Source organism: Oxyura jamaicensis, chromosome 1, assembly GCF_011077185.1.
Source record: "Oxyura jamaicensis isolate SHBP4307 breed ruddy duck chromosome 1, BPBGC_Ojam_1.0, whole genome shotgun sequence".
Classification (NCBI taxonomy): domain Eukaryota; kingdom Metazoa; phylum Chordata; class Aves; order Anseriformes; family Anatidae; genus Oxyura; species Oxyura jamaicensis.
The window spans coordinates 113,833,444-113,858,618 of NC_048893.1; the positions used below are offsets into that span (position 1 = coordinate 113,833,444).

Below are 25,175 nucleotides of genomic sequence, written 5' to 3' on the forward strand. Positions count from 1 at the left end.
GGAATTCGTGAGTCGCGCAGGCACGGCATGGGCTCGCCCCTGGGCTGCTGCTCTGTGGCGTTCAGGCGCCAGTTTACAGGCGAGGAAGCCGTACTCGCCGGGGCTCTCCTCAACCCTGCAGCGCCGGGGCTATGGTCGCTGACGGGGACAGCGGGGAGGAGAAAAGGGAGGCGAGGGAGGCTGCGGGCCCGCCTCCATGTTGCCGCCCGCCTCCATGTTGCCGCCCGCCCCCATTCCCCGGGCGCATGCGCCGACCGCCGGCCATTACACGCGGAGCTCGCGTGGGGCCGGCGCCATGAAGTTCGCCTACAGGGTGAGTGTCCGCAGCGGCCGCCCCCCCCTCCCTCAGGCCGCTGTGCACCTCGGCTCTAACTGCTCCCCTCTTCGCCTTCTTCCTTCTCCCCTCCTCGCAGTTCTCCGGCTTGCTGGGCACCGTGTACCGCCGCGGCAACCTCAGCTTCACCCGCGATGGCAGCGGCCTCGTCAGCCCCGTCGGGAACAGGATCTCCCTCTTCGACCTGAAGAAGTGAGCCAGCCCCGGCGGCCAGCGGTTTGCCTCCGGTTTAGGAGCTTAACTTTCCTCGGTCTTGTGCCGTCTCTTACACATAACATGGCCTAGAATGTCATCAGCCTTTTCCTATAGGGCAGAGTTGGGGCTGGTACTTGTTATGCTGGGATTCTGGTCGGGAGCCTCTCTTGCATCCTTGGTGTCTATCAAGTAATTACAACAACTAATTAAAATCCGGAGGGGTTTGCAGCAAAGTTGCTTCAGCTGCTCTAACGCAGCCATCAAACCATACTTCATTGATACCAGCGATGACTGACATTTCCCCATGCTTGCACTCAATTTGCTCTTTTGTCATTTTATTGCAGTAATAAATGTGAAACGCTCCCATTGGCTACACGGCACAACATCGTGTGTGTGGGGCTTTCTCCAGATGGAAGTCTTGCCATCCTGGTTGATGAAGGTACTTGCGCAAACAGGTTGTTTCTTTCCTAAAAGAATGAAGTGAAAATACTCTCTGAAGAGAAAAGTATGCATTCAACCTAAAAACAAATTAGAAGTGCTCTGCTTTAAAAATTAAGTTAGATTTTTGGCAGAAGGTAACTTTGTATACAGAACTTAGCATTTTTTAAATTAACTAGTAATTTTAATTTTATATTTATACATCATTGTATGCACACTCTTGAAAAGTTTCTGCAGTACTTTTTTTTTTTTTTTTTTTTTTTTTTTAATAGGATAAAAACCCGAGCTTTCTAAGGTTATGTTTTCTTTGGTGATTGAATAATTTCTATTTTTTTTTCTTTTTCTGCCCTCACAGAGGGAGCTGCCTTGCTTGTCAGTTTGGTCGGTAAATCTGCGATACATCACTTTCATTTTCACAAGCCAGTGCACAGTGTCTCCTTTTCTCCTGATGGCAAGTAAGTAAAATGCGCGTACTTGGGAACAAAATAACAGAATTACTCTATAAAGTACTTGTAATTATTAAAACATTCTGACCAATCAGGAAATTATAGTTACTAGTTAACATAGAAGAGATTTTAAGCTGTGCCAGGACCACTTCATCAATAAAGCTGAGCTGGGGAAAGGAGAGGAAAAGAAAGCTTGGGAAGGTGCCCATCACAGATTTTGTCTATGGTGGAACTTGTACAAACAGAACATTCTCTATGAATCTTGCTGTCCTTCCATATTATAGGGAGGGTTAAAGAGCCCATGGAGGGAACAGTCAGTGCTGCAGAGTCACACGAGGGCACTTTTGGTGCAGTTCTGATGCTGACTTGGGTTTGTTGTTGCCTTTGGTAACATAGTGCTTTTATTTATATCTCATTTTAACTCCACAGTCACTGAGCCAAAGTGTGGTGACATGAATGTGAGAGTCGTCAGAAGGGAGAGAGGAAATAGTGCAGGCTTCCCTTTTGGTGCCATTTCTCAGTTTGATTAACTTAATGTGATTGTGAAGGAGTTTTTGCTTGGAAGTTGGGGTCACAGTTCTGGCTGTTATACTGGCTACAGGGCAACATTAAAGGATATGTGTAAAAAGGATGGAGATGCATTGTGTTTCTGAAAGTGACCAATATATGGAAGTGAAGAGAGGCTGAAATAGAATATCTTATTTTTTATGTTTGAACTTTACCTTCCTGTATAAGAACTAGTGAATAAAAGTTTCATTATTCAACTTGATTGATTTTTTTTTTTTTTTTTCCAAAGGATCTCTGTCTCTTAATACACCTGTTCTTGAAGTTCTTGAGGGATAATAGCTACCTGGAAATAATGTTTTTGGTTTTGATTCTGAAGTACTCTATCACTTCACTATCACAGAAACCTTTTTAACATTATAGTGTTTTGTTTTATTGCAGTCTGTACTGAAAAAAATCATTTACTTTAACAGCTTTGTGTGCAATTCTGCCTTTCTTTTCCCCTATATGACAGGAAATTTGTGATTACAAAAGACAATGTTGCTCTTATGTACCATGCTCCTGGGAAGAAACGAGAATTTAATGCATTTGTTCTGGACAAAACGTATTATGGTCCGTATGATGAAACAACTTGTATTGACTGGACTGATGATTCCAAGTGAGTTGTTAAACTAAAGCACTGTTGGCCTGCTTGTATTGTTAAGTTTGCAACCCTTGTATGTAAAATTACTGCTAAAGTGATGACTGCTGTCTTCCCATGCAGAATGTTCCACACCCAGTGAGAAGTCTGGCAAACCAGTGTTCTAACTGAAATTGCCTTTTCTTTTGTAGATGCTTTGCAGTGGGAAGCAAGGACATGTCTACGTGGGTGTTTGGAGCAGAGCGATGGGCAAACCTGATCTATTACTCACTCGGAGGGCATAAGGATGTAATAGTAGCCTGCTTTTTTGAAGAGAACAGTCTAGATGTATGTACATAATGACGCTACGTTCTTGAATTTTAATATTAAAACAGCTGAGGTAGTCTTAGCTGTAGATAAGGGTGCTGACTTTTTTGATAGCTCAGAATTTCTAAAATATGTGGTTAGTGTCTCAGCGCATTAGCCATGAGTTTAGAATTCTTTGAATGATTCAGGAAGTAAATGGTAAAAGGAGAGTAAGTTATTTAAAATTGCTCCCCCCAGAAGTTACTATTTTAAATATGAAAAGAATAATCAGCTGTAACTCCAACTGGTAATAAAATTGCCTTTGGTCTTTTCAAAAATATTCTGAAGGCAGTGTAGAGTAAATCACCGCTTTCTCAGGACAATTGAATTTTCCAAACCTAATCATCTAGGTTGCTAGAGGGCTAAGTAAAATACAATACCAGTGATGGAGTGCAGACTTGTTATTCCTACTGCAATTCTGTAGTCAATTCTAACAGGGCAGCAGATTTCAAAACATCTGTTACATAATAATCATGTTTCTGTGTTTGTATTCTAGCTGTACACAGTTAGCCAGGATGGAGCTCTCTGTGTGTGGCAGTGTGATACAGAGCTTGATGGTTTGAAGCCCATGCCTCCTAAAGAAGCTAGGGAAAAGAACAGAATAAAAGAAGATGAAGAGTTTCTCGAGGAATCTAAGGGTGAAGAAATTCATGGAAAAGCTCATCCAAATGAACAGGAGATTAGAGAGAAAGTTAAATATTCACGTATTGCAAAGTAAGTGATTTTCAGTTTTCCAAAGACAGGGTTTTTGTGGGAGTCTACCATGTTGGGCTTTTTTCACCGTTTATTCACTCCATAATGTAAAACTCTGCTCAGGATTTAGAAATTTACTATAAATCCCATAATAAATAGTTTCAGTAGAATGTTTGTTGTCTTATCTTGACTGCGTGAAAGGTGATAACCTTCACCTTCAGAATAACAGGTCAGTATTACTTTATTATTGTAAGAAATACTGACTTACAGTGTATGTTTTAATGCTTGAAATTCTAAATAAAAAAAGTAAGGAGATCATCTGTATGGTATCCTAGCTAAGTCTAGAGGCTGTGATTTCTTGCAAGAAGAGATTGTTTGACTTGGAGAGGTGAAAGAAATGTTTAGTAAAGATAGCTGGTAAAGAGAGCTCGTCAGCCTTTCTGCTAAACTACCTGGAGATGCCTTTCTGAAGATGCCTGTCTATCCACATCAGTTGAGATGTGTTTTAAAAAGAAAAGTTCAGTCTGAAGACAGCTGTAGCATTTAGCTTTGCTGGAAGAAGCATAATGTTCATAGGCAATCTGTAGTCAATGTCAATGGAGTGAGGGAGAGATGAGATTCTGGAAGAGGCAATTTGGGAGCACCTGAGAGGAGGCTTCTACTCTCAGTCTCTCTGACTGTAAAGGAAAGTACCCTACCCCAGCCTGCGTTGGAATTAGTCTCTGTGAACATCATTTCCAAGCAGTGAAGGAATTTGGAATATACAATTGTTAAAGTTCAGATGCTCTTTTATTTGACCATTGTGTGGTGCTTATCTGTTTAATTCTAATAAGAGCTACAGCTACAAAGAAACTTAGAAAACCTTCACTAGGCATGCAGCATTTATAACTATTGCCTCTGTAAGAGGCTCACATATAGAAGGTTAACCACTTCTTGAAAGCTGTATGTGATGTTCAGAAACAAAAGAACAGTGCATTTCGTTTGATGTTAACTTTAGTCTCTTTCATTGTATGTGGCATCATGGTGGTGTCACTTCTTACAAGATTACTATAGCAGTTGTAAACATTCAGAGAAAGGAAGGGAAGGGAATTTTTACAAACTATATAAAGTACATTTATATGTATATATTTATATACTATAAAAAAACTCCAGAAATAGTCCTTTTGAGTTCTATTGTAGGATATTTTCAAAATACTTGACCTATATTGAAATGCAGCTATAACATCATACTTTTATTTTGCATTCAGTTTGCTTCTCTTATTTCTTTGATGCCCAGGTATTTTTTCAATAAAGAGGGAGATTTTAATAACCTGACATCTGCAGCTTATCACAAGAAAACACACCTCTTGGTCACCGGTTTTGCTTCTGGAGTCTTTCACCTCCATGAGCTTCCAGATTTCAATCTAATCCATTCCTTGAGGTGAATTGGGGTTGTGGTTGGCTGGTTGACTTGGTTTGGGAATAAGGTCTGTTGTGTGTTGGTTGGTTGGTTGGTTTTTGTTTGTTTGTTTGTTTGTTTGTTTTTCTTGAGAAAACGCTATATTTAGATTTAGTAGTGAAGGAGGAGTATCAGAGCAAAAGAATCTTCATAGCAAATACAGCTGATACCTGGAAAAGAGGAAAGTTCTGCATATTGAAAATTATCTATAAATTGTCTCTAGTTTGAAAAATAACAATATTTTTCCATTGTTGTGTGATGCTAGCTAACGAATGCATTATTTCCATGTACCAAAAAACAAACAAACAAACAAACAAAACAGGTTTACTTTCTCGAATTCAGAGTTTTACTCTGTTACTAGCAAGTATGTCTTTTGTTTGGTATATTGATATTTTGTCTATATTGCAAATAGGGCAATATTGCCCATTTAATGTCATCTATTATAATAAAAGAGAGAGATTATATTCTACTTTTCATGTTACAGTGATGCAGAAAATTCAGTAATCAAAGATTGTGCCTGAACAGAAAAAATAAACTCTGGTTTCTCAGATTTGAAGTTTTATCACGTAAGGCTTGAAAATGCAAATAATGGATAATTTTCCTTAGTATTTCAGATCAAAGGATAGCTTCTATTTCTATCAACTGTACTGGTGACTGGATTGCCTTCGGATGTTCAGGTTTGTACGGTTTTTGGTCAGTGGTCATGGAAAATGAGGAATGTTGTGGGCATACAAGTCCAGAGTTTGCCTGTCCTTCTTGAATCCAAATGTTAAAATTTTGCTAATAATTTATAGTCTCATCTCCGTAGCATCTGGCATGTAAAGCACATGTCCCTAATCAAGCTGTCCTCACAGAGTTCTTGTGATTCAGGGATAACTATACTAGCAAGGATGAAAAATGCAAAATGAACAAGTGACTTGACATAAACGTGAAGACAGAGTTCTATCCTAGCATATTTCAGATTTGTCTGTTTATCAGCATGCATCTATCTGTTCATTACCAAAAGTAAGTTATTAGCATTGTTGTTGTAGTACTGTGGATGTTAAGCCAATTAACCTTGAACTTTTAAAACCTTGAGCTTTTAAAAGTTCAAAAGACTTCTATTGGGACTGATATATGCATAATGGAACCTGTTTGCATCAACTTTTTTTTTGTTCTTTCTTCAGTTGTTCGATGCAAGTATGTGACTTTTGGCTTGCAATTTCAGATTCCCATCATTGGATTCATAATTCTGGTTATTCTTATGTGTCTACAGGTTTGGGTCAGCTCCTGGTGTGGGAATGGCAAAGTGAGTCCTATGTGCTGAAGCAGCAGGGCCATTTCAACAGCATGGTTTCGTTAGCATATTCTCCAGATGGACAATACATCGTAACTGGAGGGGAGGATGGCAAAGTAAGTGAGACAGTAGTATTGAAATACGATTTTAAGTTTTAAAAAGATGGAATGGAAATTCAAGCTCTTACAATGTGAAAAGCTCTGTTACCATAACTGGTACATATTTTTTTCATAAAAAATAAAAATTCAAGGAGAAAAAAAAATACGACCTTACTTTATATTTTGATTTTCCTCTGCACAGCATACATATTTTGATGTGTTATTATTGGTATCCTCTGCTGATTGCATCACTTACACTTTTTAGCAGCTCTTTTTTTAATATAGTTGCAGTAACAGAAAAAGATCAAATTCATCAAATGTTAATTTACATCAGTTTGTGGTAGTTCTGTGATACATGGGGATGAATAAATTTTCGGTCACCCAAATTCATGCCCTTTAATTAATTGATTTTAATGGGAAATTTACTTCAACTTATAAAAGTGCAGTTCCTAAACAGATTTTTCTGCAGTGTACCATTAGAGAAGCTTGCTATTTAAAAGAAAAATGATCTTGTAGTATTGAAATGGAAGGCTAGGTGTACAAGATACAGGTACTTTGTTGTTGAAGAATGTTTTGTAGATTAATCCAAAAATGACATGGGATTTTGAAGGTCAATCCCAAAAGCATTAACGTGACAAAGATAGTATCTTGTCACAGTCCGGAGCTTTGACGGGGAAAAAAGAGATATGCCAGTTCCTAGTTCTAATTTAAAATTAACTTTGTTTCAAAAATGTTTTGACTGTCTCTGCTTAGATTCCCTTGTTGTATATTTGCCTTTAAGTGTCTAATGATAAGCTGTGTGGCTCTATTTGCCTCACTTGCATAGAATTCCTACCATCTGGATTGAAAGTCACTTATGCTACTTCAGAGTTGTAGGGCTAAGTTTTTTTTACTCTTCTGCTGCCTAATCCTTTCTTTCGGAACTGTTGATAGAGATTATAGGAAGGCTTCTCTCGTCTCTCTTGCAGGTGAAAGTGTGGAACACTTCAAGCAGTTTTTGTTTCGTCACTTTTACAGACCATACCAGCGGCGTAACTGCTGTAACTTTTACTTCCAGTGGCTACGTCATTTTGAGCGCTTCCCTGGATGGAACAGTGCGGGCCTTTGATCTGCACAGGTAACTTAGAAAGTTTTTGTTTATCATTTAGAGTTTAGCCCTCACACCCCAAAATGCAGCAAACTACGGATTGCTGGTTTCAAGATCAGCTTGCACAAATGTGAGTGTTGCTTTGTTGATTCTTGGTTCAGCCTTTGATTCAGACTCAGATAGTAACTAGGAATCCTACCACTCCATCCAGCTCCTATGAACAAAATTCTGAAAGAACTTTTACTTAAGAGAAGCTGGAAATCCAGTAAGATCATTCTTAGCCTTTACTGTTCAAACAGGAGGAAGGCACCTGTCTAACAATGTTTGCCATAGTTACAGTGGTTGAGCCATTACAATACAACTGTGTACGTGACTGGATGTGTAAACAAGCCTGTGTTATCTGAAGAATAGACATACACTATGTAATAGAAGGCAGCTTTTCTGTTCTGAGTATTTTGGGTTGTTATTTCTGCAGAATTAGTAATAGTTTTTTGAGTCTTGGAGACATGCTGAGGTGTTGAATCTCATCTTATATATTTTTTTTTCTGTAAATTGCTTAGAAGACTTAAAAAGAATTTCACTTTACATGTAAAAAAAATCTAAATGTGTAAAATGTATGTTTAAATCTACCTGGAATGATTTTTGTAATCTATTTTCATTTTTACAACAGATACCGTAATTTCCGTACCTTTACTTCTCCACGACCAAGTCAGTTCTCTTGTTTAGCCGTGGACTCAAGTGGTGAGATTGTGTCAGCTGGTTCCCAGGATTCCTTTGAAATATACATCTGGTCGATGCAGAGTGGGAGGTTGTTAGATGTAAGGACTCACAGTGTTGGAGTACTTGAAGTTAACACACATACATTGTGGTGATACTAACTTTGCGATTAGATGGAGGACATTAATACATTTTAATCGAGTGTTCTGTGTTTGTATTTAAGAAATGGAGCAACAGAACACTATTTCCAGAAGTTTTTGATTTATTTAATCGAGCTTATCCTGTATTTCTGTGGGAAATAGTTTTCAGAATTTTTGAGTCAGGAGCTCTTTCTAGCTGCTGAAGTAACACAAGTATTGCTGAGGTATTGCAGTGCATGGTAACAAAGAGCCATTACGCTATTAGTTGTTCAGAGATGTTCTTTTCTACATGTTTTGTAGGAATGACGAAATGGTAGGTGCTATCCTAAGATCAATGCAGTTTCCATGGACAGTTTCCCTGGTGCAGAGTAGAGACGTGATTTTTTGCATAGGTATTTAATGTGGAGGTTGAGAAAACTATCAATTTAAATCTCCTTGTGGTTTTGCTGATAGTTTCAAATATATTCTCTGCAGAGTACATTTAATAACAGAGGGACACTGTCACTTGCTATTTTCAATTCTTAAGCATTACTGTATATCTGATGGCCAAGTAGATGAACTCAGCAATTTTTACATTTAATTCGGTGCAGGTGGTGAATGCAGAGCATTGATGCTATCTCTGCATATACTTGAGTGGATTTTCAGAGTTTTGGGTTTAGTTCCTTTGCACAATTTCTGTTGAGGGGAATAGGAGCTCCAGGCTTGAAAAAATTGCATTTCTCTTATTCGCAGTTTTGGTTAGTGTGTTTTCCTAAATGTTTTCAGCTGGAGGACATCTTGAATTCTCAGTTCAATGACTTGTTTTTTCCCTATTTCTTAGTCTCTGCAGAGACTATGCGTGTAATAAGAGTGGTTATAGATGCCTGTGCAGTGGTAGCACTGCAGTGAATTCACTTTTTAACTTCTGAAAATAAAAAGTTCAGAACGTATCATTCCACTTGTCCAAAATTTACTGCAAGCATGCGTGGACAACTTAGAAGTAGTTCAATTGCTACATTTAGAGTTTGTTGAATGCAGACTGTATGAACTTCAGTTTCTCTTACCTAATTCCATGTTATCTTTTTTTTTATTAGGTTTTAGCAGGTCATGAGGGCCCCATCAGCAGTTTGTCCTTTAACCCGGTGAAGTGTGTTCTAGCTAGTGCCTCTTGGGATAAAACAGTTAAGTTATGGGATATGTTGGACAGCTGGAGAACTAAGGAGACACTAATGTTGAACTCAGACGGTAATTTTTATTTCATCTTAGAGCAAATATAAAAATATTATCAGAAATGATACAATGACAATATAAAGCAGAACATGTCAAATACAGTTAAGTCTTTTTCTTAATGAAAGCAAAAAGTTGAGATAGTTCTCTAGAGCACTTTGTTAACAGTGCAAGAAATTCGTCTTATATATAACCAGCCCTAGTTTTATAATTAGCTAAACATTTGTATTTTGTTCAGAGAAGTGCTGTCATGTTTGTTAATCTTTAGTTTTTTCTGGTAGTTGCTGAAATGCTAGAAAAATATAGGGTGTTTTTTTTTCTTGGAAAAACAGTCTTTTTCTCTAGAAAAAGAATCCAACCATTTTTTTAACCATTAGTTAATTCTTTGCAGTTCTTGTTGTTGCTTTCCGTCCTGATGGCAAGGAGCTTGCAGTGGCTTCTCTGAATGGACAAATAACATTTTGGGATCCCGAAAATGCAGTGCAAGTTGGCTCAATTGAGGGAAGACATGATCTTCAGATGGGAAGGAAGGAGCTTGATAAAATAACTGCCAAACAATCAGCCAAGGGGAAGTAAGTAAATGAGGTAGCAGTTGAAAAGAGGGTGCCACATAGGCTTTCGTTTTTGAGCTGTTTCCTTCCAGTTGTTTTTACATGAGATTTCAGATTGCATCTGGTATTCAAATATTTTGATTCTGACATTGGGTTTTAAAAGACTACCTGTGACATCTGGACGGACCCGTTTTTTATCTATTGCTGTGTCACCCCACTGATAACAACGTCATTCTGATCACTTGTTTCAAGCTTGTGTTGCTTGCATAGTATTAAGATTTTCATGACAGTTCCTCATTTGACAAATGTGATAGGTCGTTTTAAGTGGATATCTCAAATTGTAAATACTAGTATGCAACTATCAGTGTGTAGAAACTGTTACATTTTTAAAAATAAATGTAAATAAGCTGTGGGTATATTACAAGTTACTCTGTACATAAAGTAATTTTTAAAGGCAAGTTGAATTTAGATGCCGTCAGAAGGTCTAACATAGAAGTATTTCATTCTTCTCTTTTTACCCTCGTGCCCACCTACATAAAACCACATATTTTTTGGTGATGAGCTCAACCACCTTCTCTTTAAAACAAGCCATGACGTTTTTTCCCCTCCTTCTTACCACCATCCTTAGTTTTGCACAAGGTCCAACTAAGTGCTTATTTGTTGAGTTGCAACTGTGCGTAAAAAGTTATGGAAGTATTTCAAAAAGCTGTTGGAGTTTTAAATTGTTTGTTGTTCATGCATCGTAAAGTACCAAAAGTAGCTGGTTGTAGTAAAATGGTTTCATATGTTAACGACGAGAATGAACATCTCCGCGTTTTCAATTGAATGATTTCTTTTCTTTGTCTTGACGATGTACTCGTCTTTTGGCTCAGATGTGGCAATAAAATTGACTTTCTCTTTTTCTTTACCAGATCTTTTACTACTCTGTGTTACTCAGCGGATGGTCAGTCTATTCTGGCAGGCGGATTATCAAAATTTGTCTGCATATATAATGTAAAAGAACAGATTCTTATGAAAAAATTTGAGATCTCATGCAACTTATCTTTAGACGCAATGGAGGTATGTGATTATAGAAGTCAGTCTTTTACAAATGCTGTTTCTGACCAGTGCCAAACTCAAAATTATTTTTTTAAATGAATAATGAAATACATTGGAAGGGAAAAAAAAATCCAGTAAGACTTGTTAACATCCCCTTACCTGGAAGAATAATGAATACTCTAGTGTTTGTGTCAGATTGTATTTGACTGTTGTTCCAGATAAGTTTATTTGACAACAATGGTTTGTGAAACAGCCTTCATTTCTGAACTCCCCTTTATTGTGACAGCATAGCTTAAAAGGATACCAGGAGTGAAACAGCTGGAAAAGAATCCTGGAGGGGAAGGCGTTCAAAAATTATGGGTGGGAGGCATTCAAAGCATAATTTTTGTAACTGGCTGACTACATGGCCATTAATATTAGCACAGTAAGATTGTGGAAGCAGAAGGGGAGGAAAAGCAGGACTGCATTTGAGGAAGTGGTGCCCCTCTTACATGGAATGGTATTTAATAATGTCAAGCCACAGTCTGAAACGAGTTTTGTTATTATGAGGCCGTACGAGTGAAGCAACCTGATTCAGATCTGTGGTCGGCCTGCTATTATTAAATGATCGCTTTTCTCCATGATTTTGGAAGAACTTGTGGAGTAAATTACAAAGAAATAATCACTAAATGATTCCTGAATGTTGTGGAGCATTTTCAGTATTAACAGGTGTTTGAGAGGAGATTGAGTGCAGTGAATGGAACTTCTGTGTTTTTCCAGGAATACTTAGATCGGAGAAAAATGACTGAATTCGGCAGCATGGCTCTGATTGATGAAGGGGCTGGAGATGAAGATGGTGTTGCTATTCCTCTTCCTGGAGTAAAAAGAGGTATGGCTTTTGGCCTTGCTATCTTATTATGTGTCTTGCGTGGATCAGAGTATTGGTTCCTGAAGTAGATACAAGCTGTGAAGGCTTTGAATTGTCCAGCTCAGTTTTTTGAATGTTCTGTGGCTACAGAGATTTGTTCCGTAAGAATTTCAGATTCAGCTGAATGTGGAACCCATGAGGCCCAATTTTATTTTCCAGTTACTTGCTGTTCCTCTGATCTCTAATCACAGCAAAATTCAGTCTTACCACTTTGTTTAGCTTATTTTAACTCTAAGATCTCTTGGACAAGGGACTATCTGTTACTTACCATGTCTTCTGACAATGCCAAGTTCTGACATGTTCCAGACTTTTCAGCGTAATGATAACAGCACAGTTAGAGTTGATAGGTAGGTTGTGAACATGTGGCACATGTATTAAATCACTTCTCAACTTTTCTTGTAGGTGACATGAGTTATCGACGCTTTAAACCAGAAATAAGAGTGACTTGCCTGCGATTCTCTCCTACAGGTGAGTATCGATGATGAATTTTTTCTTCCATATAAAACAAGCAAAATAGTAGAACAGCGGACGAGTAATAATGAAGTGCAAATGCCTTTGGAGATGGTCTCTCCAGATATTAGTAGTCCAGTCTCAGTGGGTAATGAGCAAACTTAAGCGCGTACTTCTTTCAGCTGGTATTTTTCGCAAGCACCAGCACTGCTGACAGGTTCATCAGTGATGCGCTATTTTTTGTCTTAGATGTTGTAAGCAACGAAGAGTCATTGTTTGTTATTACTCTTATGCTTCCATCCTAGAAAACTCAGCTTTGTTCTTAAAAACCGTTGCTTCTTTTCTAGGGCGAAGCTGGGCAGCCACCACCACAGAGGGTCTTCTTATCTATTCACTGGACTCGGGGCTGATTTTTGATCCTTTTGAGCTAGATATTGATGTCACACCCAGCAATATACGGAAAACACTGCATCAGAAGGAATACGCTATGGCTATCATCATGGCCCTCAAGCTGAATGAGAAGAAGTTAATTCAAGAGGTTATAGAGGCTGTACCTAGTGATGAAGGTAAGTGGGTCTTCCATGAAATTTGACTGAGCTAATTGTAAGCAGAGATCTGTAAGCCAAATAAAGTGAAGTATAAAGGGCAAAGTTTAGCTCTGGGGAGGAAACAAAAAATTAATGAGTCTTTTTACTGTAGCTGAAGACAGTGAGAGAGGAAAGGGTGATCTTTTATTAAAAACAGACCTTGTGGCGTTAATGTATGTTACAATTTTACCAATCTACTGCATGGTCACCTAGTGACTTTTGAACATGGAATTTGATCAGGTCCAAATTCATGTGACATTTTTGGAAGTCAGTTCTCAGAATGCACTTGATGTTAAAGGGACTTAGCAAGTTCAACAGCACTTAGCAGTATGCTTGTCTGATGAAGACAGTCAACTGGATACTGGACTGAAGTGTCAAGAAAGTAGTCAGCAGCTTGAGGGAAGTGATGGGTCTCTTCTATTCAGCACTTACGAGACCATGTTATGGTGTCCAGTTCTGGGCTTTCTAGTACAAGACGGATATTGATGTTTTAGAGCATCCAGTGGAGGGCTTGGAAAGTTATTAGAGGGTCAGAGTACATGACAGCTGAGGGGAAGCTGAGAGAGCTGCATATTTTTTGTTTGTTTGTTTTTGGAAGAGAGGAGGCCAAGGGGGGATATTTTTATTGTCTTAAAGTGCCTAACAGGGTGTTAGAAGGCAGAGCTGGACATAGAGGTGCACAATGATACGAGAAGCATAAACCAATGTTTATCAACCATTATCAAGGACTGTGTTCATGCAATCCAAACATATTCTATGTTAACTGATTTCTTTCTTTTAAATACAATAGTGGTTGGAAGGCCAAAAGAGGAGAAATGTGCTTCCTGAGAGGCTTTGCCCTGAAATACAATATTAAATATCAAATAGTCGCCCAGACAGTTCTCTCTTTTTCTTCTTTCTTCTAGTCTCTTTTACGTTATTCTAAATAGTAATTCAACACTAAGGTGTGTGTGTGTGTGTGTGTATATATATATATATATATATATATATTTGTTGTTGTTCTGTTTCCTTTTGTTTTCCTATTTGCACAGTTGAGGTTGTCTGCTCATCACTCCCAGATCTGTACGTGGAGAAGGTGTTAGAGTTCCTGGCCTCTGCCTTTGAGATATCTTCTCACTTAGAATTTTATCTTATTTGGGCTCATAAGTTGCTCATGCTGCATGGACAGAAATTAAAAACAAGGTGAGCTCTTGTGAAAGTCAAAACGCTGACAAGCATTTTAAAATACCAGTCAGTTTAGGACTTTCCATTGACAATTACTAACATTCTGGACACATGCATACACAACATTTGAAACTACTTTACTAACCAGTGTATGTGAGAATTGGAATGTGTAATAGGGTTTGTAAGGACACATTATGGTTTTCAAACATTGAAGGTAAAACTTCCCACAGCTTTCATAGTCCATAAATGCGTAAAGATTTCAGGAGTGCTAGTAGGATCTTGTGAACTGTGTTTTTAAACTGTTTTGTATGATAAATATAACTGAAAGATAATGGGCAGGTACTGACAGCATTTTATAGACTTGTGATTATAGCATGCACTGTTTGCTTTGCACTGTTTGTGCTTTGCCTCCTAAATAATTCTTCACAACTATGTCAGCCTTCCCCGTGAACTATGTTCAGCCTATGTTTATTATAGAGTGTATGGGCATCTTGGAACAAAATTAGGCAAATGAGGGGTTTGATAGCAAGTGAGAGGTAGGGAGTCATCTGAGACAGAGTCCTGCAGGTTGAAATAACAGTACACTGTGTAACTCTATCTTTGCCTCAGCGTTGGTACTGGTTGAGTGACTGAAATGATAAGATAATCAAACATTATGCTTTTGTGCCTGTAGAAGTAGAGACTTTAAAACAAACTCTTTAGTTGTTTGGAAAGTAACGTAGCACTTGATAGAAACTGTGGTCATTACAGGAAGCACAACTAGTTCTTCATGTTGCAGCTGGACATTAGAAAAAAAATTGGGAATAAGTTTTATTGTGTATAATCATCAGCACAACCAAAAGCAAAAAGCTTTTGTTTGTTTCATGTTAACTTTTAAATACAAACAGTTTAGGGTAATGTACACGCTTGTTAAAATTTTGAGAATATAGAACAGTTACAGATTGCCACAGGGAAATATAGATCGCACTGCAAGTTGTGTATTTTCTCCCTTTAAGGTCACAGAAGCTGCTACCCGTGATACAGTTCCTTCAGAAAAGTATCCAGCGACATTTTGAAGATGTTTCCAAGCTGTACGTATTGTTCTATTTAATAGCTTAAACCAAATCCTGCAGCGTGGGGTAATCTGCAGGATGATAGTTCAGTGTTACAAGTTTTAAGACTCTTCTTTCAAACATGTCTTCTTTAGAGGTATACTTTAGGAGAAAAATGGGATCTTGTTTCTAACATGTTCCTGTTTGTTTTTACAGCTGTGAATGGAATATCTACAATATGAAATATGCACTGGCCATTTCACAACAGCGAGGCATGAAACGTCTGGCAGAAACATCAGTAGATGAAGAAGACTCGGAGTCTGACAGTGATTATCTTATGCAAGAAGTTCATAAAGACAGTTGTAGTTCCTAGTGACTCTTGGCAGGAGAGAGAAAACCTAAGACAAAGTGAATTTATGCAGTGGTATTCACTGAGACGGAGTGGCCCTCATAGTGGCATAATTTAACTCTTTTTAAACAGTGTGAATGGAGTTACATGTGAGTTACAGGAATGGGGAAAATTTAGGATGAAATGCCATCCATGGTATACTTTGTGTAGCCTTTGGCCATAACACCAATGATTTGCTTGATAGCATTGATTTTTTTTTTTTTTTGCTGTTGTTGTTCCTGGTTTGAGATAAGACAAACATGTTTTTATCAGTGAAGTTAGAAGTATGACTGCAAGAAATGCTGTCTTTATTTAAAAACGCTTTGTATATAGATCAAGTATCATGCATTATTTGTAATGAAGTCTTGTCATACTTTAAGGTGGACTCTTTCTTAACCATGTTTTTGTATCATTTTTAACTGGAAGACTACATATTGCTCCCAACTTGATTTTTTTTTTTTTTTAAATGGTTTTAGTACATGCATGTCATGTTGTTGGACCATTGTTAGGAATAAGTGTACCCATTTTTCTTGTTTCTGTAACTTCCAAACCTGATGCAGTTCCAAGAAAAAGGATAAATGATATATCCCCTAATAATGATTATGGGAACAAAGTTACTGTGCTGCACAACTTCTTTAGGGGTTTAATTAATAATCTGTTATATTGTAGTAAAAATACGGTTGGAAATTGCCAACTCACTGTAACTTAAATAAAAGAGAATGTTACAAATGTTTCTCATAAAAGCCCTTTGTCTTTTTTTTTTTTAATATATAAAAGTTTATTAACATAAAAATCTGAATCTTCCGTTTTCTTTGTGGATTGGCACAGGAATTGCTCAATAATGACGAGGTTCTGAACACAAAGAACCATATCCATGTTAGTGTTGCTTTCAAGCCATATGCTGACAGGACTTTGTTAGTGAACACACTGCACGAGAAAGATTGTGGACCTGTTAGAGCAAGTCCAGAGGTGGGCTACAGAGATGCTCAGAGGGCTGGAGCACCTCTCCTATGAAGAAAGGCTGAGAGAGCTGGGGCTGTTCAGCCTGGAGCAGAGAAGGCTCCAGGGGGAGACCTCACTCTGACCTTTCAATACCTAAAGGGATCTTAAAAGAAAGGTGGAGAAGGCCTCTTTACTGGAGTAGATAATAGGACAAGGGGGAATGATCTTAAACTAAAAGAGGATAGATTTAATCTATATGTTAGGTGGAAATTCTTCACTATAAGGGTAGCGAGGCACTGGAACAGGTTGCCAAGAGCAATGGATGCCCCATCCCTGGAGGTGTTTGAGGCCAGGCTGGATGGGGGCCTTGGCCAACCTCATCTAATGGGTGGCATCCATGCCTATGGCAGGGGGGTTGGAGTTAGATAATCTTTAAGGTCCCTGTGGTGGTTTTACTGTGTTAGGCAGTTGAACACCACAACCGCTCTCTCACTATGGGCTGCTGCAGGGAAAGTGGACATCCTAGCCAGACCCAGTACAGTCCCTTCCAAACCAAGCCATCCTACAATACTGCAAATAATGAGAATTGTTTTATTTTCTTCAGTGTATTCTGTTGTTCTGGATTTGGTACTTGCCTCCTGTTATTTTCATGATCATTGCAACGTTTCAGTGTCTCAGCATTGTGAAGGAGTTGCTGGGCTAGAGAGATGCTTGGTGGAAGATTATCTGTGGAACTGAGTTCTCCACCTCACTGCCTGCTTTCCTCCACTGTGATAGATACAGAAGGGAGGCATAGGTGGGTTGGGAACAATTTGTCAGCACAATTTGCAGGTATGTCAGCTTTGTCACATTTGCCCCTGCAGAGAAGTGCCCTTTACTTCCCTTCTGTTGCCAGTTGTGACCACTCTCGCAAACTTGCATCTTGGTTTAATTACACCTGATTGTATATAGATGTGTATTTCAACAGGAATGTTGTTCTTATATGTAGTGCGGTTTCCTTAATAAAAGAGAAAAACAACCAACAAAAATAAATAAACTGGGAAACTGGAAAGCAGTGGTGAAACTTTGCATGTTAGGGGTTTCTTTTATCCTTCCAAGAAGAATAGAGCTGGTAATACAACTTTTCTTCTCAGATGAAATAGTGTATAGCTTTTAGAAGATCGTAGAAAGAAATTAGGCTAGCTCTATGTGTTAGTTAATGATATTTTTATAAGGTTTGCAGTCTCCATAGCCTGTTACTGCCTTTGTACTGGCGTGCTTGGGCTGTGTGCACCTTGCGGCCAGTTTCACCCGCGGGATGAATGTGCTGCTAGGCTTGTGTTCAGAAGCCCCGAGCTTTTAATTCGGTGCTCGTTTTACTTTCAGTGTGGTGAGGTGGTTGTGCGTCAGCTTTCACCCCTTTTTATTCTAGCGGCAAGGACTCCTCGGGGACCCAAGGCGGGCCGGGAGCAGAGAAGCCGAGAGACGGCGACAAAGCCTCACGCCACCGAGGGTTAAACCCCGGGTGCCTTTTTCCTTCCGTCCCCTCAGGAGGGCCCCTCCTCTCCTCCAGAGGGAGCCACCACCACCGCCGCCGAGGGCGCAGCGGCCTGCAGGCCCGGCTCCCCGCACACCGCCCGGCTCCCCGCACCCGCGGCCATGTTGGCCGCCTGCGGGCCGCCATTCCGCGCCGCGCTGCGCCGGGCGGCGCCCCCCGGCCTCGCCTCCTTCCACAGCTCCGCCCGGCGGCCCCGCGGCGCCCGCGTCGCCGTGGTGAGTAACCGGGGGGGGGGGTGGCAGGCCTCGGGATGGGCCGGCCCCGGGGGTAAAAAGGTGGTTTGTACGGCGGGGAGAGGGCCGGGAGGGGTTGGGGGCAGCGCCAGGGCCGGCAAGGGCGGGACGGCGGCTGAAGAGAGGGGCTGGAGGGGGGAGAGGAGGTCGGGGTGGGCGGGCACAGGTGGGGAGTCTTAAAACTCCCCGGGCGGTGTTCTGTTTATTCATTCTCCAAATGAAAGATAAATCAAAAGTTAGAAAGTGGAAGGACACTGGTAAGTATCAGAGCAGTGAAACTGTAGTTTCATGGACATGAAAACATTCGTGGACTGATTTGGGCAAGCGATGGTAGGTTATAAGGACTGTGACAAAAGAGGACTGGATGCGGTGATCTGGAAGCCCCTTCAAGTCCCACCTTTCTAAATAAGACAGTTTCAGTTGAGTTTCTGTTCATGTTTCTGCTATTAGAAACTCTCAAGTTTCTAAAAACCGAGATAAAACCAGGAGGGAAGAGAGGAAACAAATACTCTTAAGCTGGATTTTTTTTTTTTCCTTAAAAAAAAAGCAAAATCAAAACCCACAAGTGTTCATACATATACTTTCAGGAACTAGAGAACCGTTTGGATTTTTTTTTCTTGTAATCACATTCTTTTCTTTCCCCCCCCTTTACTTTGTGAAACACTCCTTCCACCTGTATGGTAATCACTAATTGCTTTGTGCTTTTTATTCTCCAGTGCCTATAAACAAACTGAAAGTATTATTAGCATAGTAATAAAATATGGTTAGTATAGCATAATTAGATTTAAAATGATTTAGCTATAATGTGGATCCTCAGACAAAATGCAGCAGGTAAAATAACTTATCATAAGTGCCACCTCCAAGTGCTCTTCTCTAACGCTTCGACGTGCGTGTGTTTCACACCGATAAGGACACTTCGTAAGTAGACGTATAACGCTCAAAACAGCTCATTGTGCGCATGATAAAAACTCACCTAAGGATATCATGCCAGTTTATAAACTCTGAGGAACAACCACACATAAATACTAGTTATCTCTGAGCCCTGTCTGCAGTGGGTAGCTATAAATAGGGAATGCCAGCTCTGCTGTATGTCATATGGCAATGCCAGGGCTGAGAGTGTGATGTTGACTGGCTTAATAAAGAGCTTGTTGCTAAGTTGTTGGGTTTTTGTTTAGTTTGGCATAACATTTTTTCAGTTCTGCAAGGCCTGTGAAAGATCCTATAGGAACTTTGGTATCGCTTGAAATACCTTCTTGACTTTCTTATTGCAGGTCCTGTCTGGTTGTGGTGTCTACGATGGCACAGAAATCCATGAGGCCTCAGCGTAAGTTGCTTTAGGAAACTGTAGGCTCCAAAAAACCAATCTGCTTTTCATTAGAGCACCACTGAATTCAGTTCTGCTCTCTGGAGTCCAACTTGCCCTGAAAGATCTGTGATAGTTTTCCTTCAGAGTCCTGTCATGGGTCTGTGGAGTTTCAGTTTTGCCACAGCATAACTGGGAGCTCAGGCTGCATTCTTGTAGTACTCAGTGACTGTCCAGATGCAGAACAGTGCATATAATGACAGAGCAGTGAACTTGAGAGACCCTGTCTTTCCTTCAGAAACAGGAATTCACAGTTCCAGAATCAATTTCAATAGAAATAAGTAGAGGCTTCATTTCATAGTCGACGTGACTTCTCATTCCTGGGGCTAAATTTAGCACTTAATTATTATTATTCAAGTTAAATCACTAACTCTTAGTATTCATTGCTAAGAGAAGCTTCACCTGGACTTGGATTAAGTTTATTCATAAATATGTTAATGGTGGGACTCTACTGTAACAGCTGAGGACTTGCAATGAGAAAAAAGGTTCATACTGTACCTGGTTGCTTGCACAGCAGAACCGAACAAAGATGTTGTCTCTAGCTTGCCTGACTGCCTCCAGACTGACTTTCTGTTCTGCTCTGAACTTTGGTACAGTTACGTGGAGGGATTTTGCTGCTTCATATTCCGTATGCGTTGGTGGGATGTGTGTCAAAATCAGATGGAATATTTGTAGCAAGACTTAAGAGCCAGATAAAGCCTCTCTGCCAAGGTTTTCAGCATGTTTTCTCTCTGTTTTTGTAGCATACTGGTACACCTTAGTCGTGGGGGGGCTGAGGTTCAGATGTATGCTCCAGATGTTCCTCAAATGCATGTTGTTGACCACAGTAAAGGGCAACCAGCTGAAGCTGAGTCAAGGTAAAGTCTGTTTAATGAGTTTTCTGTGACTGCTGGGTCTTGGCCTGATACAAACTTAGGTGTTTTTCAGATGTAGCAGTCTGTAACTGAACGTGGAACACTTCACTGGCTGGCTTTAATAGCTTTGTGCTAGCTGGTGTTTTGTCGGAGACTTCTTATTATATATATATATATAAAAAAAAAAAGTTGTGGGGGCGTTCTGGAAGTTATTATATAGTCTCTATATGGCTGTGTTTCCAGTGGTGCTATTTTACAAGCATCTATAACTTCAGTATTGAGTGCCACTGTTCTTGCTTTCTTCTTTCCTCTTCCTCTGCCAAATTTTTCTTCATGTTCTTTTCATAGAATGATAGAACCACAGAATGGTTTGGGTTGGAAGGGGCCTTAAATACCACCTGGTTCCACCCCCCTGCCATGGGCAGGGACACCTCCCACCAGACCAGGCTGCCCAAAGCCCCATCCAGCCTGGCCTTGAGCACCTCCAGGGATGGGGCACCCACAGCTTCTCTGGGCAGCCTGTGCCAGGGCCTCACCACCCTCACCATGAAGAATTTCTTCCATACATCTAATCTAAACCTGCTGCCTTTCAGTTTAAAGCCATTACCCCTTGTCCTGTCGCTACACTCCCTGACAGAGTCCCTCCCCAGCTTATCTGTAGGCCCCCTTTAGGCACTGGAAGGCCGTTTTAAGGTCTCTTGTGCACACGTGCTTAATCTGTCTAATTTTATTTCCACTTCAAGGAATGTTTTAGTGGAATCTGCAAGGATTGCTCGTGGTAAAATCACAAGCCTGGCTAAACTTACTACAGCAGACCATGATGCTGTGATATTCCCTGGTGGATTTGGAGCTGCTAAGAACTTGTGAGTGCCTGTTAAATATTAGACTCCTTTATGATGCACACAAAATCAAGAAGCAATAAATGGCCTTATTTACTACATATGTAACTGCTATTTAATAAGGAAAAGTTCTTTCAAAGAGTTGAAATTAAGTGTTTAGTACTACTTGTGATGGTTTCCACTCATAATTTTTATTGTCACTATTATGTCTTAATTTTTCCCAATAATATTAATACGAATTCTAGTGTTTAGGTAATGCACAAGAAGTCCTTTTTCCCTCACCCTGGTGGTGACTTTCTTTGAGGTTGACTGAGGCAAGTGAAGGTAAAACTTCATTAGTTTCAGAAGTTTGCTTGCTAGTATTACCCTTTGGGTCTTCATGACAGCCTACCCAAAAGTCCTCTCATGCATTAGCAACAATAGACCAAGGACTAAATCAAATATATATATATATATAATCCATGTGGAGTTTTAATCCTACCAAGCTGATACGGTTATTCTTATCTCCTGATATTTATCTAAAGTAAGGAGCTTTCTGACATGCCAAAGCCTTAGAAGGGAGTTGTTTTGGCTAAAGCACTGCTGGCCAACTGCAGCATCGTTCAATTTTTTTAGAAAGTATTTAAGTTTTGTGCTAACCCTCGAGAGCCAGATTCAGGGCAGATAGGCATCCCTATTTGTAGGTTTGTAATGCAGTGTGTATACATATATAAAGTTTCTTGTTGTGGCAGATCTACCTTTGCCGTTGATGGGAAAGATTGCAAGGTGAATAGAGAAGTTGAACGTGTCTTGAAAGACTTCCACAAAGCAGGCAAACCTATTGGGTATGTATGTTAATTGGGGAGGGGCATTTGTTTGATAGTGTGAGCATGGAGACATACTTTGTCTTGTGGAAATGTTCAGCTGTTACTGTTGTAACTAGAAGAAAACATCTTTGGTTTTCTATCAGTTGTAGCTTATTTTTAAAACGTGTTTTTCAAGGTGCATGTGTGTGTGTAGGTGTTTGTGGAAGAAGAGGCTAACAAATGTTGGGTGGGAGTTGCCTTGTGATGCCTTTCAGATTTGTAAGACCACATCCATTTTAATCCTTTCAATTATGACCACATTTTGAAGGAGTGCCATCACGGAGTCATTCTTATAATTCCTTTTGTTGCAGTCTTTGCTGCATTTCACCAGTCTTGGCAGCAAAGGTTCTTTCTGGCACTGAAGTAACCGTGGGCCATGAAGAAGAGGAAGGTGGCAAGTGGCCTTACGCTGGAACTGCGGGAGCCATTAAAGAGCTGGGAGGAAAGCACTGCGTGAAAGAAGTGACTATATCCTTTCCTGTTAATTTCCACGTCAAGAGAGTTTTCTAATGTGTGCTTACAGAAATGGATGCTTGCAGGACCCATGCTTTTCTGCTGAAACTGTAGCTTAGTGGGAATACACAGCGTGTAGCAGATAGCATGTAATATGGTGCACGATTAGACAACATTGTCTTCTGTACACAGATGCATAGTTTGAAGCAGTTCTCAGTTATTGCCATAGAACTCCCTTGGACACCTGGTAACGCAGTCAGGCCAGAAATGCTAAGTGAATTTGCGCATAGAACTGGCATGAGTTACAATTTGCCAGTTATATGTGAGATTTTTTTTCTTTTCCTGGAGGCTAAAGCTGTGTCAGACTGTACTCTGAGGCATTTTACTGCGATCGGTAAGTTTCATAGGTTTCCTTGTGTTTCTGAGCATTCTGATCATTCTTACAGATTGCTCTTGCAGTGTGTGTACTTCTGGCAAAATAGCTTCTAATATCTCAGATTATAGGCTGCAGTTGTCTTTATAGCTGGACAGTATAATGTATTTGGAGGTGTTTTATTTACGGGGTAGTGGAGTTGTAAGGTCTGCTCAGTGATGGTTTATTTTGCAGACAGTGTCTCTAAGTGAGATGTAGGCTGTGTTTTCCTTGACTTCCTTTTACGAAGCTCATGTGGATACAGAAAACAAGGTGGTGACCACCCCAGCATTTATGTGTGAAACAGAATTACATAATATCTTCGACGGCATTGGGGCCATGGTAAAGAATGTGTTAAAATTAACTGGCAAATAGAGTGACCGTTTTTAACACAAAAAACTTCAGGAATGTTTAAATGTAGGGTGTAGTATCAAAAATAACGTGGACCAATGGAAGTATTTTCACCTGCTTGTCCTGTTCGTACTCTCATAATTGCGTGTGTGAAGCTGATGGATTCCCAGAAGCACTATGGGGTTTCCCCTATGCTTCCTGAGAGAAGGGCTGCAGAAGGGCTCGCAGAGATCAGGCAGTCTGTCCCAAGGCACTGAGCATTGTCTTGAGCTTTTTCAGCTGGAGAGAGCTGTGCAGATGTTTGGACACCAGCCATCACAGTGCGCCCCTGTCCAATCCTTTCCGTGAGCACAAAACCTGACAGAAGGCACTGCCAGAAACTGAGGGCAGATGTGTTGTAGGGACATAGCAGATGTGGTGGCATATGTCTAGTGGACAAAGAATGGAAGTAGAGAGGAATTAGTGTGTGGTTCGTAGTTCATGTGCTCAGGCCTGTATCTGTGAACTAAAAGCAAGGAGCAGCTGGCAAGGGAACTGACATCTTCCACATCCTAGTGTTAGCTTCGTGTTAATTAAATGGAAGAATAAAACATTCATCTTTTTAAAGAAGCCTGTTTTCACCAAGGAACCGTTCTGAATATCAGCATCTTAGCTGTCACAGTACTAGCACTTTGAAAAATTTGTCCATTGGTCCACTGTAGCTAGAAAGGTCTTGAAATGAAGGAGAAAATATCCGCTGATGTGACGCACAATCTTTAAGGGTAATATCTTCATTAAAGTAGTTGCATGACTAGCAAATAGACAGAGGAGCAAATCTCACTTTCCCTGCTTAAGGGTAATAAAGCTTTCTCCAAAGAAGTATTACTGAATGTCTGAAATAATGATGTATAAATAAATTAATTTCTGCCTTTATGTCATCCTTGTTCCTCATTTTTGTTTGATAACTGCCTCTGATAACTTACACTGGTTCATATGTTCTAGCAGTTTTTCTGTTTTTCAGTTCCCTTTACTTCAACGAGACGTTTTTTTATGCATAGGATCTAGCTGAGTCTCCTTCCTTCCCTTCCACACTACTTGTCACCTTTCTGTTCATCAGAAAGCAACATTTCTCAATGCAAATGAAAAGACGCCCCTTACCTTGCACTGCAGTTTCTGCTACATGACAGGCGTGCTGAGGGAACCTATATCTTTCAGGGAGAATTGGGTGTTTCATGAATTAAATCTACAAGCCTTAGATTGGAGTGTATCAAGTACTGACTGTGGCTGAAGGGATGTGGAATGGCAGTTTGTGGGAGAAGAAAGGAATGAAACAGAGCGGGCGTTCTCAGTTTGATTGGTGAGTGTTCATGGAAAACGTGTTTGCTTCTGGAACCTTTTAGCATGTGTTTTATTTTTTGTCACTAAAAATCATGGTAGGATTTCGAAGAACTGAAGTTGCCCTTCAAAGGCACTGTTTCCTTGGAGGACTGCATAGCGATCTTTGTGCAGACCACAAACTCCAGTGTGGTTACAAAGTCGTCGTGCACAGTCATCACGATAGCAAACGTGGTTGAGAAAATGGATTTTGGACATACTCTGAAACGGTGTTTTGCTTGTACATCAGATTCTACAGGAAATTTTCAGTATCGGGTAGTTAAGAATTAGAATATGTCTTCTATAAACTTTGTACACAA

General features: G+C 40.0%; 2 protein-coding genes across 3 annotated transcripts; both read left to right on the forward strand.

The window, feature by feature from the left end:
- The first annotated feature begins 196 nt into the window (after nt 1-196).
- On the forward strand, nt 197-16,466 carry PWP2 (PWP2 small subunit processome component). 2 transcript variants are annotated; one of them, XM_035315945.1, is made up of 21 exons: nt 197-313; nt 414-526; nt 874-968; nt 1,323-1,422; nt 2,432-2,575; nt 2,749-2,884; nt 3,399-3,616; nt 4,872-5,015; nt 5,640-5,710; nt 6,289-6,425; nt 7,376-7,524; nt 8,165-8,312; nt 9,425-9,575; nt 9,949-10,129; nt 11,020-11,167; nt 11,906-12,014; nt 12,456-12,521; nt 12,851-13,069; nt 14,122-14,272; nt 15,250-15,324; nt 15,502-16,466. In XM_035315945.1, exons 1-21 carry the CDS (start codon nt 197-199, stop codon nt 15,656-15,658), a joined length of 2,829 nt encoding a protein of 942 aa, XP_035171836.1. In that variant the 3' UTR covers nt 15,659-16,466. The 2 variants fall into 2 exon arrangements, with proteins under 2 accessions (XP_035171836.1, XP_035171837.1); XM_035315946.1 differs by lacking the exon at nt 197-313 and having other exon boundaries at nt 1,323-1,426.
- A 1,687-nt stretch (nt 16,467-18,153) lies between these two features.
- Nucleotides 18,154-23,550, forward strand: GATD3A (glutamine amidotransferase like class 1 domain containing 3A). The gene is made up of 7 exons (XM_035315948.1): nt 18,154-18,367; nt 19,657-19,709; nt 20,492-20,605; nt 21,346-21,465; nt 22,173-22,265; nt 22,598-22,754; nt 23,398-23,550. Exons 1-7 carry the CDS (start codon nt 18,254-18,256, stop codon nt 23,524-23,526), a joined length of 780 nt encoding a protein of 259 aa, XP_035171839.1. The 5' UTR covers nt 18,154-18,253; the 3' UTR covers nt 23,527-23,550.
- The last annotated feature ends 1,625 nt before the right edge of the window (nt 23,551-25,175 follow it).